Source organism: Alligator sinensis, unplaced genomic scaffold (genome assembly GCF_000455745.1).
Source record: "Alligator sinensis unplaced genomic scaffold, ASM45574v1 scaffold177_1, whole genome shotgun sequence".
Taxonomy (NCBI): Eukaryota; Metazoa; Chordata; order Crocodylia; family Alligatoridae; genus Alligator; species Alligator sinensis.
This window is the reverse complement of record NW_005842269.1, coordinates 1,294,290-1,307,872: the sequence shown is the minus strand read 5'-3', so window position 1 is coordinate 1,307,872 and position 13,583 is coordinate 1,294,290. Positions and strand designations below refer to the sequence as shown.

At 43.4% G+C, this 13,583-nt stretch overlaps 1 protein-coding gene across 1 annotated transcript in view; it reads right to left on the bottom strand.

Moving 5' to 3' along the window:
* Positions 1–13,583, bottom strand: part of RAD51AP1 (RAD51 associated protein 1) — an 18,754-nt gene that overhangs the window by 2,995 nt on the left and 2,176 nt on the right. The window contains exons 3-9 of the mRNA XM_006027818.3: positions 12,153–12,202; positions 10,219–10,360; positions 7,971–8,080; positions 6,423–6,509; positions 4,034–4,186; positions 3,354–3,518; positions 1,488–1,625 (exon numbers count right to left, since the gene is read on the bottom strand). Coding sequence (XP_006027880.1) covers positions 1,488–1,625; positions 3,354–3,518; positions 4,034–4,186; positions 6,423–6,509; positions 7,971–8,080; positions 10,219–10,360; positions 12,153–12,202 — 845 coding nt within the window. The remainder of the gene's footprint in view (positions 1–1,487; positions 1,626–3,353; positions 3,519–4,033; positions 4,187–6,422; positions 6,510–7,970; positions 8,081–10,218; positions 10,361–12,152; positions 12,203–13,583) is intronic.

Sequence of the window (13,583 nt, the reverse complement as noted above, 5' to 3'; positions counted from 1 at the left end):
GTCCCTTATTCTTTCAAGAGGAGAGAGTTAGTGGAGCAGCTAGGGCAGTGCTTCTCAACCTTTGAAGACTCAGGACACACCTGATAAACTAGTTTTGAAATGGGGTGCCACTAAATTCTGAGAAGTTCTTTCTTACTTCTCACACCTTGCAACACCCTTAAAAGGATCTCCCAGGGTGGCAGGCAAGGTGGGCAGTGGCATGCAGGGCACCCCTGACAGCCTGGCAGGCGATAGTACATAGTGCTCAGTGACAGGAGCTGTTTGGTGGGGCAGACTGGGGAGCTTGGCTGGGCAGACAGGGTGGGTCATTAGACTCCTGAAGGAGGCAGCTATCCCAGCAGGAGGCAGAAGGGGGTTGTGGGAAACATTGATGCAGAGGCTGGGACCATTTTCCACAGTCTGCCCCCTCCCTGCCTCCAGTCTACAGGTGAGTGTGGCCCCTGCTTGCTATGGCTGCTCTTCCAGGGACTTGAATGCTGGACCAGTCCCTGCAGCCCTTCTCACCAGCTCTGGGAGCATGGGAGGAGCAAAGGAAGGTGTCAGGCTGAAAAAGCGCAGCCCTGCATCTGCCTGCCTGTAGCACAGCGCTCCTCAAGAAGCACAAGGCAGGTAGTGCAAAGTCTGTGCTTTTCAGCTCAGTTCACTCCCCTGCTCCCAAAGCTGGTTGGAGGGGACCACAGGGGCTGGAGATCAAAGAATCTTGCAGCACCCCACTTGAGAATCACTAAGGTATGGACAGGTTTAAGATTCTGTGGGGGGCGAGGGGTGTAGTCTTTAAAATAGGGCTGTCCAACTTCTAAGTGGCTGCGGACCAAGTGCTTTGCAGACTACACAAGCAGGGGCCACCTGCACACAGGACGTACCAGGCCAGCTGAGGGACTTCTAAGCCTGCACTCATGGGAGACCTCCCTTCCCACACTGCTGCTGCATCATTTACCTGTGCCCCACCACCACAGCACTATGGACCCATGCAGCCCCAGGCTCACCTTCAGCTCCCTGGGCTGTGCCAAGCTGCACTATGGGAGCAGGCAGAAAAAGCTGGGGAACAGAGGGAGAGCCCAGAGACCCTGGTTGCTGTTGCAGCTGGAGGATGTGAGGGGAACAGCAGCTGGGCAGGAGCCTGGGGGCTGGAACTTAACCTCTACAGGAGGGGTAGGCAACCCCTGGCATTTTGCTTCACACACATGCCTCTGGGTGAACAGGTGGGGAAGGGGCTGGGGTTGCACTGCCACAAAAAGGATTGGGCCCCTTGTGGCTCCCCTGCTGTCTGCTTCTGGCACACCAAGATCTTATAAGTTGAGGTTGCAGATGTTTTAGGCACTCTGCCCAAAAACGTTGCTGACTCGTGCCCTAGAGCATAAAAGCGAGCAAGGTAACTTGCATTTTTATGAAGCAGCGATTATTAGTAAGTGCTGGTATTTTTCAGAATAGCTTTAAAAACACATGTAAATAGGCATAGTCATCTGAAATTAACATCCTGCAAATACCTGGTGGCGTCCATTTGGGCTTCTTCTTGTCTGTTGAAGGACTTGATGTGTGTAAGGGCTGTCCAACTGGTTCTGAAGAACCTGGTATCTTTTTCAGTGTTGGTTCAGATTTTGTGTGGACTACCCGTGAAGCAGAAACTATCAGAGTTTGGAAAAAGGCTTTAGAAAAAATGCTCTTTAACAGAGAAATTGTCACATTACACAATCTTACATAAGAGATCATTTAATTAAAAGAAATGCTGGGATATAAGTTAAGAGTATCACACCTTCCAATGAACAAAGGAGCGTTCATTTGAAAAAGAGATCATGTTACATTCCCCATATTTACGTCCCCATTTGGATGCAGGCAGGACAATGACTTACATCAGTGGTGCTCCACCTTTTGGCCCTGCAGACCAGATGAGCGGGACGGGGATCAGATCGGACCCTGGGGCCCAGTACTGCCTCCTCCCTGCTCTGCATGCTGGGTTGGACCTTTTGGGGGCCCAGCACTGCCTCCTTCCAGCCCCATGGATTGGGTCCTGGGAATCCAGCTCTGCCCCTGCCCCACCCCCCCACACCCCACACTCAGGGATTGGGTCCCAAGGGTTCAGGACTGCCTTTTCGCACCAGGATTGGGTCCCAGAGGTCTGGCACCATCCCCTTGCACCCCCAAACACCATGACTGGGCCCTGCGGCCTGACACTGCCCCCATCCAAATCTGTGCACTGGAATCAGGAGCCAGATCCAGCGCACAGGGCTTCAGGCTCCTCACAGGTCTGGTAATCTGGCAGCAAGGGAACAGTGCTATTGTCCCCATGCCACCAAATTTCCAGACCTGTGGAAAGCTCTGGGGGAAGCTCAAGACATGGCACTGTGGGCTGGACGTAGCCTATAGGTCAGAGATTAAGCACCCCTGATTTATATAACTAAAGTTACACCAAGTGTTGTAAAATTATGCAGAAAATGAGCCAACACAAATTTGTTGCAGACTTCACAAAGAAAAATCACGCTCGCACCAGAACAAAAACTGATTAAGGTACAACAGGCCATCAGGCAAACCTGGAGCAGCAGGAGATAAAAGGCTGCATGTTGGAAGTTTGGTGGAAGGCACCAAAATATTCAGAATCTATTCATGAATACCCTGGATAAAATAAGTACGAACTGCTATACCCGATAAGGAAAGCATGAAGGATGGTGGAACCAAACCTGGTACAACAGATACAAGGTGTATGTAAAAAAGTTGCAATGGACCATGTATTAATAAATCGTGTGATACATGGCGAGTTAATTCAAAGAAATATATTTTAAAAAGGTTTCTGTGCAGAAGCAAATTGCATGAGATAGTGAACCTATAACTCAACAAACATCAATAAATTAACAAAGATTGTGAGTATGGCTTTGATAACCTGCAATCAAACCACGGGAGTGCAAAGATCCATTTTCACAGATGTAATCATCAGATCAGAATTTATTTAAAAAACCGAAATTCACTGAAGTCTACCCATTTTTAAGGAGCCTAGTCAATTAAATCACATCATTTCTGACTCTTCATTTTTATTCTACTCTTATTATAAGCAACATAAAATATTTCAGAGAAAAAAAATCTCAAACTTTTCCAGGTTTTTTTCTTTATACATTTAACTGCACTTTGAGTACTGGTCAATTTCATTACTATCCTCAATCGTTAATCAGTCAATTTCCCTATTACTGTATTTCTTCCATACAGTATAGGTGAAAAAGCATAACTGCTTGTTATTGTGTAGGAAAATGTGATTATGAAACAATAAAACTAAATCATCAGGACGTAAAAGTGCAAACACTTGGCACGTCTTTCAATTTACTCCTGGGAAATGACGTTTTTCAAGTTGATAGTGTCAACCTTACCTGTAGAATTAACTCTGGATTTAGGAAGTTTTTTTTCTCTATCAGTTTGGACTTTCACCTTAGTTTCCTTTCTTATTTTTTCTTTGATTTTCTTCTTTTTTTTCACAGCAAAGTCTTCTTCTTCATCATCTTCACTGAAATCTGAACAACTCTCTGATTCCTCATCTAAAACAAAAGATATTGGAAATATAATATCTCTTTCTTAGACTATATTTAATTTTGCCCCATGGTTTTCTAAGCTAATTCTGAACAGAAACAAATGAGTTTGGGTCTCTATGCTAGATCAATCTGAAGGAAAAAGCACTTTAATTATTGAACCAAAAAAGAAAAAAAATACTGAGAAAGAAAATCTAGCTATTAAAATGTAAAAGACTAAAATTGGACTTCAGCAACAGATAACCTATAGAGCAATGGTTCTCAATGCTTCTGGACTTGATGCATCCCTCACTGAGTTCGAGGCATCCCTCCATAACTTTTGTGAATTGAGTGGCACTCAATTTCAAAAACTAATTTATATATTACAGTGCCGCCCCTGGAGCACGTGGAAATATGCCCAATGAGTAATAAAAGGTATAAACTGAAATTCAGCACACAATTCGCTGAAAATACTCCTCTCTCAACATAACTGAATGTATTAAAAATATACCCAACTATGACGAGTCTGACATAAGAATACTTACCAGATATAGACGCTGGTTCATAGTCATCAGCACTGGCTCCATCATCACTGTCATTTGTCTGTAACTTCTGCTGTGATATGACCTTGGATACTGCTCTTCTTTGCATGCCAGCATCTGCACGAAGATCATTTTCATCTGTGATATGAGTGACACCTACAGGAAAAATGCTGATCTAATTAACACCAACTTAGTCCTAAACAACTCACACGTTTAAAAGATAAGCAGGTACTTGAGTGTTTAGGATCTTTTTACCTGCATTACAGGTGTTCAGTTCATTGGTTACTGATAAGAGACGAAAGAGACATGTCAACAGCCTGACCTTTTACTGTTTACACCTCCAAGAAGAAATACTTATCCCGTGTCTATCTGGCTACCAACAACAGTGCAATATAGATTGTCACCTATATCACCTGAATAGACTCAGGAGGGTAATAGCACACAGACTTGTAAAAGGTCCTCTTTAATTTGCTGAATTCTTCAATTTTTCCTCCAGACCATCCATATCCCATATTTATACATGGCTCACTGTAACATTAATTCTCTGATTATTTAAATCCACAAAAATCCTTGCCTCTGTTTTGCTGAGATTTTGATGATGGGACTGAACCATTTTATCTCCAACTCAGGAAGGTGTCAAGTTGATGGAATTTATATCCACATGAAAAAAATCGCAATTCTATTTAAGATTTCTTATCTCTTTCTCTCAGCATTATTGAATGTTTCTTGCCATGATCCTGTTTTGTCTTCAACCTGTTTTATGGTCTTCAATGAGAAGGCTGCTTTTGTTTTTACAACTCATCTAAGAAACTTATCAAAAATATATCTATTATAGCACAGCTACATCTAACACATTAGGTTACATCAATCAGTACTACTTAGGTTGTCAAGTTACAATTGTAATATGCTACATTTGGGTTATCTATGTTAAGGCCTTCCCTTAAAATGTCTCCTCTCAAGCCCTTTGCTCCATGTTTAATCTCCCTGCTCATTTAGCTGGACACATTAACTACTTCCTTTATTTTGCTGACCAGGCTAATTGTAAAGTCTGCAAAGGTTCACCAATAGGTCAGAAACAAGCACTGAAGCCTTCTGCAGCTTGGCCTAAGACCCTTGAAAATGGCAGGGATGTTATCAGCCTTGACTATCTAAAACCAATTCCCAGTTTTTCTGAAGATCATTACCCAGGGCCCAGCATCAGAGCTTCGTTAAATGCTTGAAACTTTCATTTTACTCATATTAAAAACTTGCTCTGAAGTGGACTTTCTGTAAATAGTTGCCAATGTTATTCTGGAACTGAATATCCAGACAAAAGATAAAAAGAAAATGAAAAGAAAACATCACATTCATAAAGCTTCCTCCCCACCAGAAAATCTGATCCTTGAAAGTTCATACATTATGGCAGACAAGGTTCTTTGGGTAAATGTGATATCTTTTAATAGACCAACTAATAATTGGAAAAATTGTTCTTTGCAAGCTTGTGGCGCAAACACCCTTCTTCAGGCCTAGGGAGAGTTTGCTGTTTTGTGTTCTCCTGGGTAGAATAGAAGCCAATATGCAAAATGCAGGTCTGTGAAAATGTAAATGTGTGGCAGTGAGCATCAAGAGGCAATGGGAGACACTAGGTGTGACACAGGCAGGTGGGGAAGGAAAAGTGGGAGATGTTGACTTGGTGACAGAATATAGCATACATAATGGGGACATCATTACAAGATGCTACCTGCATCCTACAAGGTGATAATAGTGAAGTCAGGGAGGTGAGAGCACGAAGACACTCCAAGGAGATAATCAGTACCTTAAAACATTTGTGCACATGCTTGTTTCTTTTAATTCTCATTGGTTGGTGATGGAAATATTAAATTTTTTTACTGGTTTTAAGACAGGGTCCAACTTTAAAGCTTTCAGAACTTCTGGGTCACACCATAGGTACGCTGTTTAATACAAGGGTGTCAAACTCACTCATGGCCCTTAGCTGGGACCATACCACAGTGTTCCCCGACAGGCCAGACCTGGACCCCAAGCTGCCTCCTGGTTGGATCCAGATATGGAAGAATGAGTGTCAGCATGGGGGTTAATGAAGCCATTGTTCTCCGCTCCTCAAATGTGTGCCCATCAGGTCTCTTTAGCTGGGAGTCTGGTAGCAGGTTCTGCCCCACCTGCCCCATCTTCAATTTTCCAGCCCCTCTGGGAGCTGTGCAGGCTGGGTGAAACTGCTCTGAGTCAGATTTGGCCCATAAGCTGTATGTTTGACTACCCAATTTAAAATAAAAACTCAGTATTTCCTCTCAGGAAAATGAAAACAAAGTACTGAGGGGTGGGGGGAGGAGGCTGTGTTTCAGAAATACCGCATACAAGTGTGTCTACATAAAGACAAGCATGAAAAAAAACTTACCTAAGACAACGCTATCTACACTGCAGTTGGAGAGGACAAGACTGCTATCTGCATTTTCCAATTCGGGGGCTTCACATTTTTTAATACCTATATAAAAATAAAGTGAAATACAGATCTCCAGGATATCAATTATTTCAGCTGGTGGGCCACTTAATGAGTTTTGGTGAGCTGTCAAGGGTTGCCCACATAAAATTTTCCAGAAGATATCATTTTGACTAATTATAGATTAAAAAACCAAATCATATCCTAAAAACAAACAAACAAACATCAACTGTAACTTATTTTAATTTTATTTTAAAAGATCATTTTTGTCCTATATTTTGTTTTTCCATAATGTATATAGAGGTGATTGTCTAATATCTCAAAATAAAGTCTTACTCTTGTACACTGTGTGTAGGGTGTATGTGGAGGGGGGTGTGGGGAGCTGCCTGTGCACTAGGTCCCAGAAGTTGGTCAGGGGGAAAGGAAGCTGGACCAGGAGGCGCATGCAGAACAATTTGCCTGGGGAGGTCCAGTGCAAGTGCAGGTGCAGTCAGACCCCGCCCCCACTCCATCTGGCCCACAGCTGCCCCTGCACTGCTCCACATGGGGCCAAGCACCACATATTCCTGCCCAGGGCAACCTGCACCGCGTTCCTGTCTGGACCCACCTCACACCTATTGACAGCACTGACCTGGCCCCGGATAACACACACGGCTTCCTGGTGGCCACCCTCTGCCCCCCCCCCCTCCCCCCCCCCCCCCTCTCCGTTCTTCCTCCTCTTCCTCCTGCCCCTGCGGTGCTGCTCTGGAAAACAGGTAATGCAGGGAAACAATGGCATCACATGCCCAGCCAAGTGGGGTGGGGCAGGGGGAAGCTGCAGTTGGGCAGCTCCTGCTCCAGTGCATGGGGCTCCAGCTCCCAGCTGCCTTCTACCCACTCAGCTGCCTGCAGATGGCTGCTCATTGCACTGGAAAGCTGTGCCTGATGGCCAGGGCTGGGGCCGAGGGTGTGCAGTAAGTGGGCATGGGGTGGACTGCCCGAGACGGGGCTCAGCTCCACGTGGAGTGTTTTGGGGGCAGCTACAGGTCAGATACAATCAATTAGTAGGCTGGATCTGGCCCACAGGCCGTATTTTGCCCACCCCTGCTTTATTTGAATTTGTAGTCTGAGTGGGTTAAGAGACTGAAATGGACAAAGGCATGACCCCAATTCAATCTCCTTTCAAATTAGCTGAATCAGATCCTATAAGAGCTGTACTATTGCACCTGGAAAATTTAATTAACTCAAGAGCTTTATATCTCAGATCCCCCAAAATTCCTAATACTTAATCTATATTATAAAGAAGTGCTTATGGGAGTATAGCACATAAATGGTTTGGTATGACAAATGGATAAAATCCATAACTGGATAAAAAGAAAACATTTAGTTTTCTGAATTAGTCTACTCCAAAAAGATAAATACTACCTGCACAATTAGAAAGCAGATACAAAGGATGCCAAACAGCAGTATATGAACAAGTGGCTTCCAATGGGAAAGGCTGAAATGTTTTTTAACTAAAGAAATAACCTTGTTCCTGTGAATCCTGCACTTCAAAGACTTCTGCAGATTGTTGTTTGACAGACAAAGCCAAAGCAACTTCTAAATCCCTCTTGTAAAGTTTATCATCCAAAGCTATCCTGAAAAAAAAAAAAAAGAAACTCCTAGGGAAAAAATTCTAGTAATTCTGCTAAATCATTTATTTGTGAAATAAAACATTACAAACCTATTTCTGACTCATAATTTTACTGTAAGTCAACAGTTGCGCAGGAAATAATCAATGAAAAGTGTTTCAATACTTAATCTATACCATATTGCATAAAAATGCCTTACGCAAGAAAAACTTTATTAAATATAGATGTTATAATAGTACAGGATACCCTACATTGTTCATATTCTGATGGCTCACAACCTGATTAATCTGCTAAATTGTTAAGTACATAACAAACTATGCATCCATTTGCTGTAGTTTTTACTTCAAAGAAGGCACTGTAGATGTGTAACTTACAGACTAACTATATCATAGATGCATAAGCTCTTGGAAGCAACAGCTTACTTCATCAGATGCTATGAAGGGACTGCAGGAAGTACAGCAAACAGAAAGTAGTGATTAGAATATAAAGGGTGGGGGGAACACTAACTAGGAGAGGCAAGGTGGGTAGGCGAGAGAAAAAACAATTGAGGAATATTGGAGTTATAAAAGCTAAACAAGGAACTGGGATAAGAATCCATTACCTTGGTTTATATCAATGGTGCCCAACCTTTTTGCTTCATGGCCCAGATGGCCAGTGCCAGGTCCCTCCATGGGCTGGATCTGGCCAATGGGCTCAATCCAGCTGTAGGGGTTTGTACAACCTGACTTTAATTTGTCCGCCCAGGGTGGGGCGGCCTCAATCTGGATGCATGTGGCAGGGGGGAGCAGCCTAGTTCAGATGCATGTGGCAGGGACAGGTCAGGGAAAGGTAGCCCCAATCCACACATGGGAGAGAAGCAGCCCAGACCTGATCTGGATGAGGGGGAGGTTGGGGTTGGGGAGGTGGGAGGAAGCAGTCTACTCCCACTGAGGATGCATAGGCAGAACAGGGAAGGGGGAGGGGGTAAGGGTAGCGCAGGGCAGCCCTGATTCAAACACAGGAAGGGGGTGGGAAGCACTCTGGTCCTGATCTGGAAGAGGGGGTGGAGGGACCCTGATCCAAGAGTGCAGGTGGGTGGGGGGAACAGCCCAGCCTGACCTGGACACGCAGGGGGAGGCCTGCCCCTGATCTCACTGCATGGGCAATGGCCTGGGTCAGGCTGGAGCTGGCCACAAAGAGCTTCCACTGCTCCCCATTGCCAAGTTTCTGACCTATGGGGGAGCCGCCAACATAGATCATACTTAACACAATGTGGACACTGCTTCTCTACTTAGCTGGTGCGTTGTTTGCTGTGGTTGTATATAACCCAGCTGGTTTGCAAATCCTCATCTTCTCAGGGACTAAGGAAACCAATCCTATAAAATATCTAGGTTCTACTTAAAATGGAATACTTTAGGACTTTAAAGTATTGCAGATATATTAACTAATTATCAGTAACAGGGTGCATCTACATGAAATAATAAAGGTGTAGTAGACTAATTCTCCTGAGCATTAGTGTCACAAAAAAGTGCGTGCTGATTATGACACTTTAACTTAGTACCTGTAATTACAGGTACTAAAACTTAATGCACTGTAATTTTGGCACATTAATGAACATATAGATGCTCCCACACAGTGGAAAAACTACTCCATTTGTCCAGAATATCCTACTAAAACATAATTCCACCTACATTTTTTGTGGTGAAATATATTTTTTAAAGTGAGCATAAATTAAGTTTTTGTTGGGTTCTTATTAATATTTACTTCTGATTTTCTGTTGAATGATTACACATGAATTCTTGGTGAAGTAAAGCACACATTTTTCCATTTTTTTTTTTAAATTTTTTTTTTTTTTTACATTTTCCCACTTTTTGTAGCAAGCCTATGGACCACCTGCATGCTAACAGCATACAGCATACTAACGAGTGCTCCAGAAATGCCAACAGGGTCACATTTCTATTTTAGGTTCCAAACTTCATTTGGATCTATCTGGGCAGACTGCTGTGTCCATGACCCTTCTCTCATGAGTATACCAACAAATATGAAAATAAATATTAAACTAACACTTCTAACTAACTAAAAATAAAGATCTAGTCTTTCTGAAAAATCAGAAGCCAAGAAATATAGAAACCAAACAGAATTCATTATACTTAGCCATATCTCACCTGTTACCTGATGTCTTTGTCTGCAATGAAGTCACCTCTTTCTGTGGTCTTTTCTGATTCTCCTTTTTCTCCCTCTTTGTATCATTGAGCTCTTTTTTGGATTTTTTGTTTAAAGGTGCAGGGATAGAGGCAAAGTCTTCATCTGTTTAAGTAAACATATGCAAGGTACCAATAGGTTTCCCTATACAAGGCAAATTCTTCTAAGTTACCAGGAAAAAGAGCCGCTCTTTCCTTAAAAACTCTTTTTTGGTGAAAATTGCCACTATTCCAAAAAGATACATTCTTATAAACCCTTACAAAAATATTAAATCGATTTCCAGTATCAGCACAGAAAACAGATATTACTGAAATGGGCCCCAGGATACTCTTGACCAAAGGGCTCAAGATAATAGGTCATAATCATAGCAACCCCTTATTAATATATTCTGATTCAATTTAAGTTATATTCAAGTTAGTTGTTTTGAATATGAAGACAGGTGCTATTTCAAATATGTTACCAGAATTCTCAATAATATGAGTTTCAAGGATTTCTGACAGCTGAGAACCACTCAACATAAATCATTTCTATAGTTCTTGGTTATTTTTAGGGCCCTTCTTCTTAGTTATTCCAATTTTTAAAAGGATCACAGGCTCATTCATAAAGAAAAATCAGTCTTAAACCTAATCAGAGGAAAGAAGGGTAGGTGTAATGGAAGACACTAAGGGTCAAAGTGCAAGCCAAGGGTAATATAGACAGTTTTTCGTGCTCTCAGCATGATGCACAACTGCTCTCTACAAAAACATTAAAAATTAAAGATTTTGCCTTCCTCCAATTCACCTCACCCCATTTAAAAGAACTCTAACAAAAGTTCTTTGAGGCTCAGAACTTATACTTCAAATATAATAAGCTACAGAAAATTTCTATATCAAATTCAAACCCCTGAACAAATGGCAGTGGAAAGGACTATACACATGGCGGTGATCTCCAACACTGTCTCCCCTACCTCCCACGTAAGGGAAGGTTCAGTAGTTTTTATGACACCACCTCTTTCCTTCTGACTCCAGAACCCAGAAGAAACTTCTCTATGGGTCCAGTATAGAAGAAGGGTAGGTTATGGGTGAGCTGGAGGAGGATATGTGGCACCCATCACTGTTCCCCTTCCAGATCCAAAGGAAAGATAAGCTAGAGCTGTATTTACAATTTCAGAGGCAGTGTGGACTTGACTTGCTATGGACTGTGGCAGAACCAATACAGATATAGAGCAGCAGCAGAGGCATTCAACATTTACACTAATGATTCAGGACTTTTAAGATCCCTGATATTTAGAGGGAGGTCCTGCGTCCGTCCTATTCCATAGAAGAATATAGAATGTGTCACAACCCCTGAGGAAAGATGTCAGAGCTCCCCCGCCCTGAGCTTCCTCCTGCAGGTTTTCTGCAAAAGAGGTTGAACTAGTGCAGGGGTGGCCAACCCACAGTGGCATGGGCAGCCTCTGTGGGTGACATGGGATGGATCAGAGAGGGGGCAGGGAACACAGAAGCAGATAGGACAGGCAGGAGTGACAAGACCAGATCACACAGGAAGCAAAGGGCAGGGAGCACCAAGCAGAGCCACAGCTAGGGCAGGGATCAAAAAACAGAGCAACAAATTGGGCAGGGCAAAAGGATCAGAGTGGCACTCAGGGAAAGTGCAGGCTTATCTTGTGGCATGCTTGACAAAAAGGTTGACACTCACTGAACTAACCCAATCTTATGAATGAGCTATAGTATAAAAATCAGTATTGTGCTGTGCTATCCTCTTAAAATATAGATTGCACTCCAATAAGGCCTGAAATATGCTTCCAGTTAAGCCAAACAGTGTTTTGCAATTGATTTTAACACAAGTAATGAAACGGTTGACCTCTTTCATTTCCGAACTTGACCCTTTTTTGTATACGTAATAGTAAACAGCTTACCATCATTTTCCAAGTCCCCAAACTGTGAATAATCAACAATTTTCTTATTCCTGTAATAAGAAACTTCTGTCAGTCATTCAGTACTAAAATTATTTGTTAATTTAAGTCTCTCAGCACTGCATAAAATTCTATTTAAAAATATGTACTTAAAAAAAATAAAAATGAGCCTAGATGCATATGTATGCTTGGTTATTGCTATCATATAAACACAAGTTCTATTCAATGCACATTGTTTCCAGATAGTCAACGCTTCTGGTGGTAATTCACTCCTTTATGAGGCTTAGTGTCTTCGTTGCTTCCATGTAAACTTCTCTGAATTATTCTTTTCTGAAAAACTTATTCATCTTCTAAATCCAGGGTACTCAACCCAAGGCCTACAGGCCAGATCCAGACCCTGGAACTGTGTCATCCAGCCTACGGGACTCTCCACAGGTCTATGGGGAGCCCCACAGGCTGGTGCCCTGTGTGCTCAATTGGGCACACAAAGGCAGCATGGGGGACAGGCAAGGGCTGTGCAGGGCCCCAGTCCTTGCATGCTGTGTGGACTCGGCGCGGTCCCTGATCCTGGCATGTGGGACCAGGCGGAGGTGGTACAAGGCTCCAAGGCCCGTTCCCAGCACATGGCACCAGATCTAGGTGTGCAGGCCTGATCCTGCTGTGCAGGGTCCAATTTGACCCAGGGACCAGCCTTGCACTACTTATCTGGCCCACGAGTCAAAAGGCTGAGCACCACTATTTTAAATCATCTCATCTAATTTAGTCATTTGCAATGTGTTTTCCACAGTACATTTAGTTTCCTATTATTTGTACACAAAACACATGCAACTTCCGGGCTCTGTCCCCTGGCCTGGTGCAGCATGGCGCACCAAGGCCCTGCATTGCAAGGAGGCAAGGTGAGACACAGCCTTCGCTGAGCATTATCGCCATTGCTGATGACCAAACAAAAAAGGAAGGGGCGGGGGGGCAGGGAGAGGAGATTTACTGCAGGTCATATGAGGAGTGACTAAAAGACTTGGAACTGTTCAGCCTGGAGAAGCGAAGAATCAGAGGGGACTTGGTGACAGCCCACCGGGGCCGGCGGGAGTATCTGTTCACCAAGGCCCCCCCAAGGGAAGACAAGAAACAATGGGCACAAACTGATTGAGAATCGCTTCAGACTGGACATAAAGAAAAACTTCTTTACAAGTTGAGTGGCGAGGGTCTGGAACAGACTCCCGCCCTTGGTGATCTTCAATAAGCGTCATGACACTCACTATGCTGAGGTCATCTGATCCCAGCAGTCTTTCCTGCCCAAGGGCAGGGGGGCTGAACCTGATGATCTGCAAGGTCCCTTCCAGCTCCTAACATCTATGAACTGAAACTTTCAGCAGGTTTAGACCCTCATTCATACTATGAGCTTCATGAAGATTGAAGCCCAGAAAAAGACCCCTC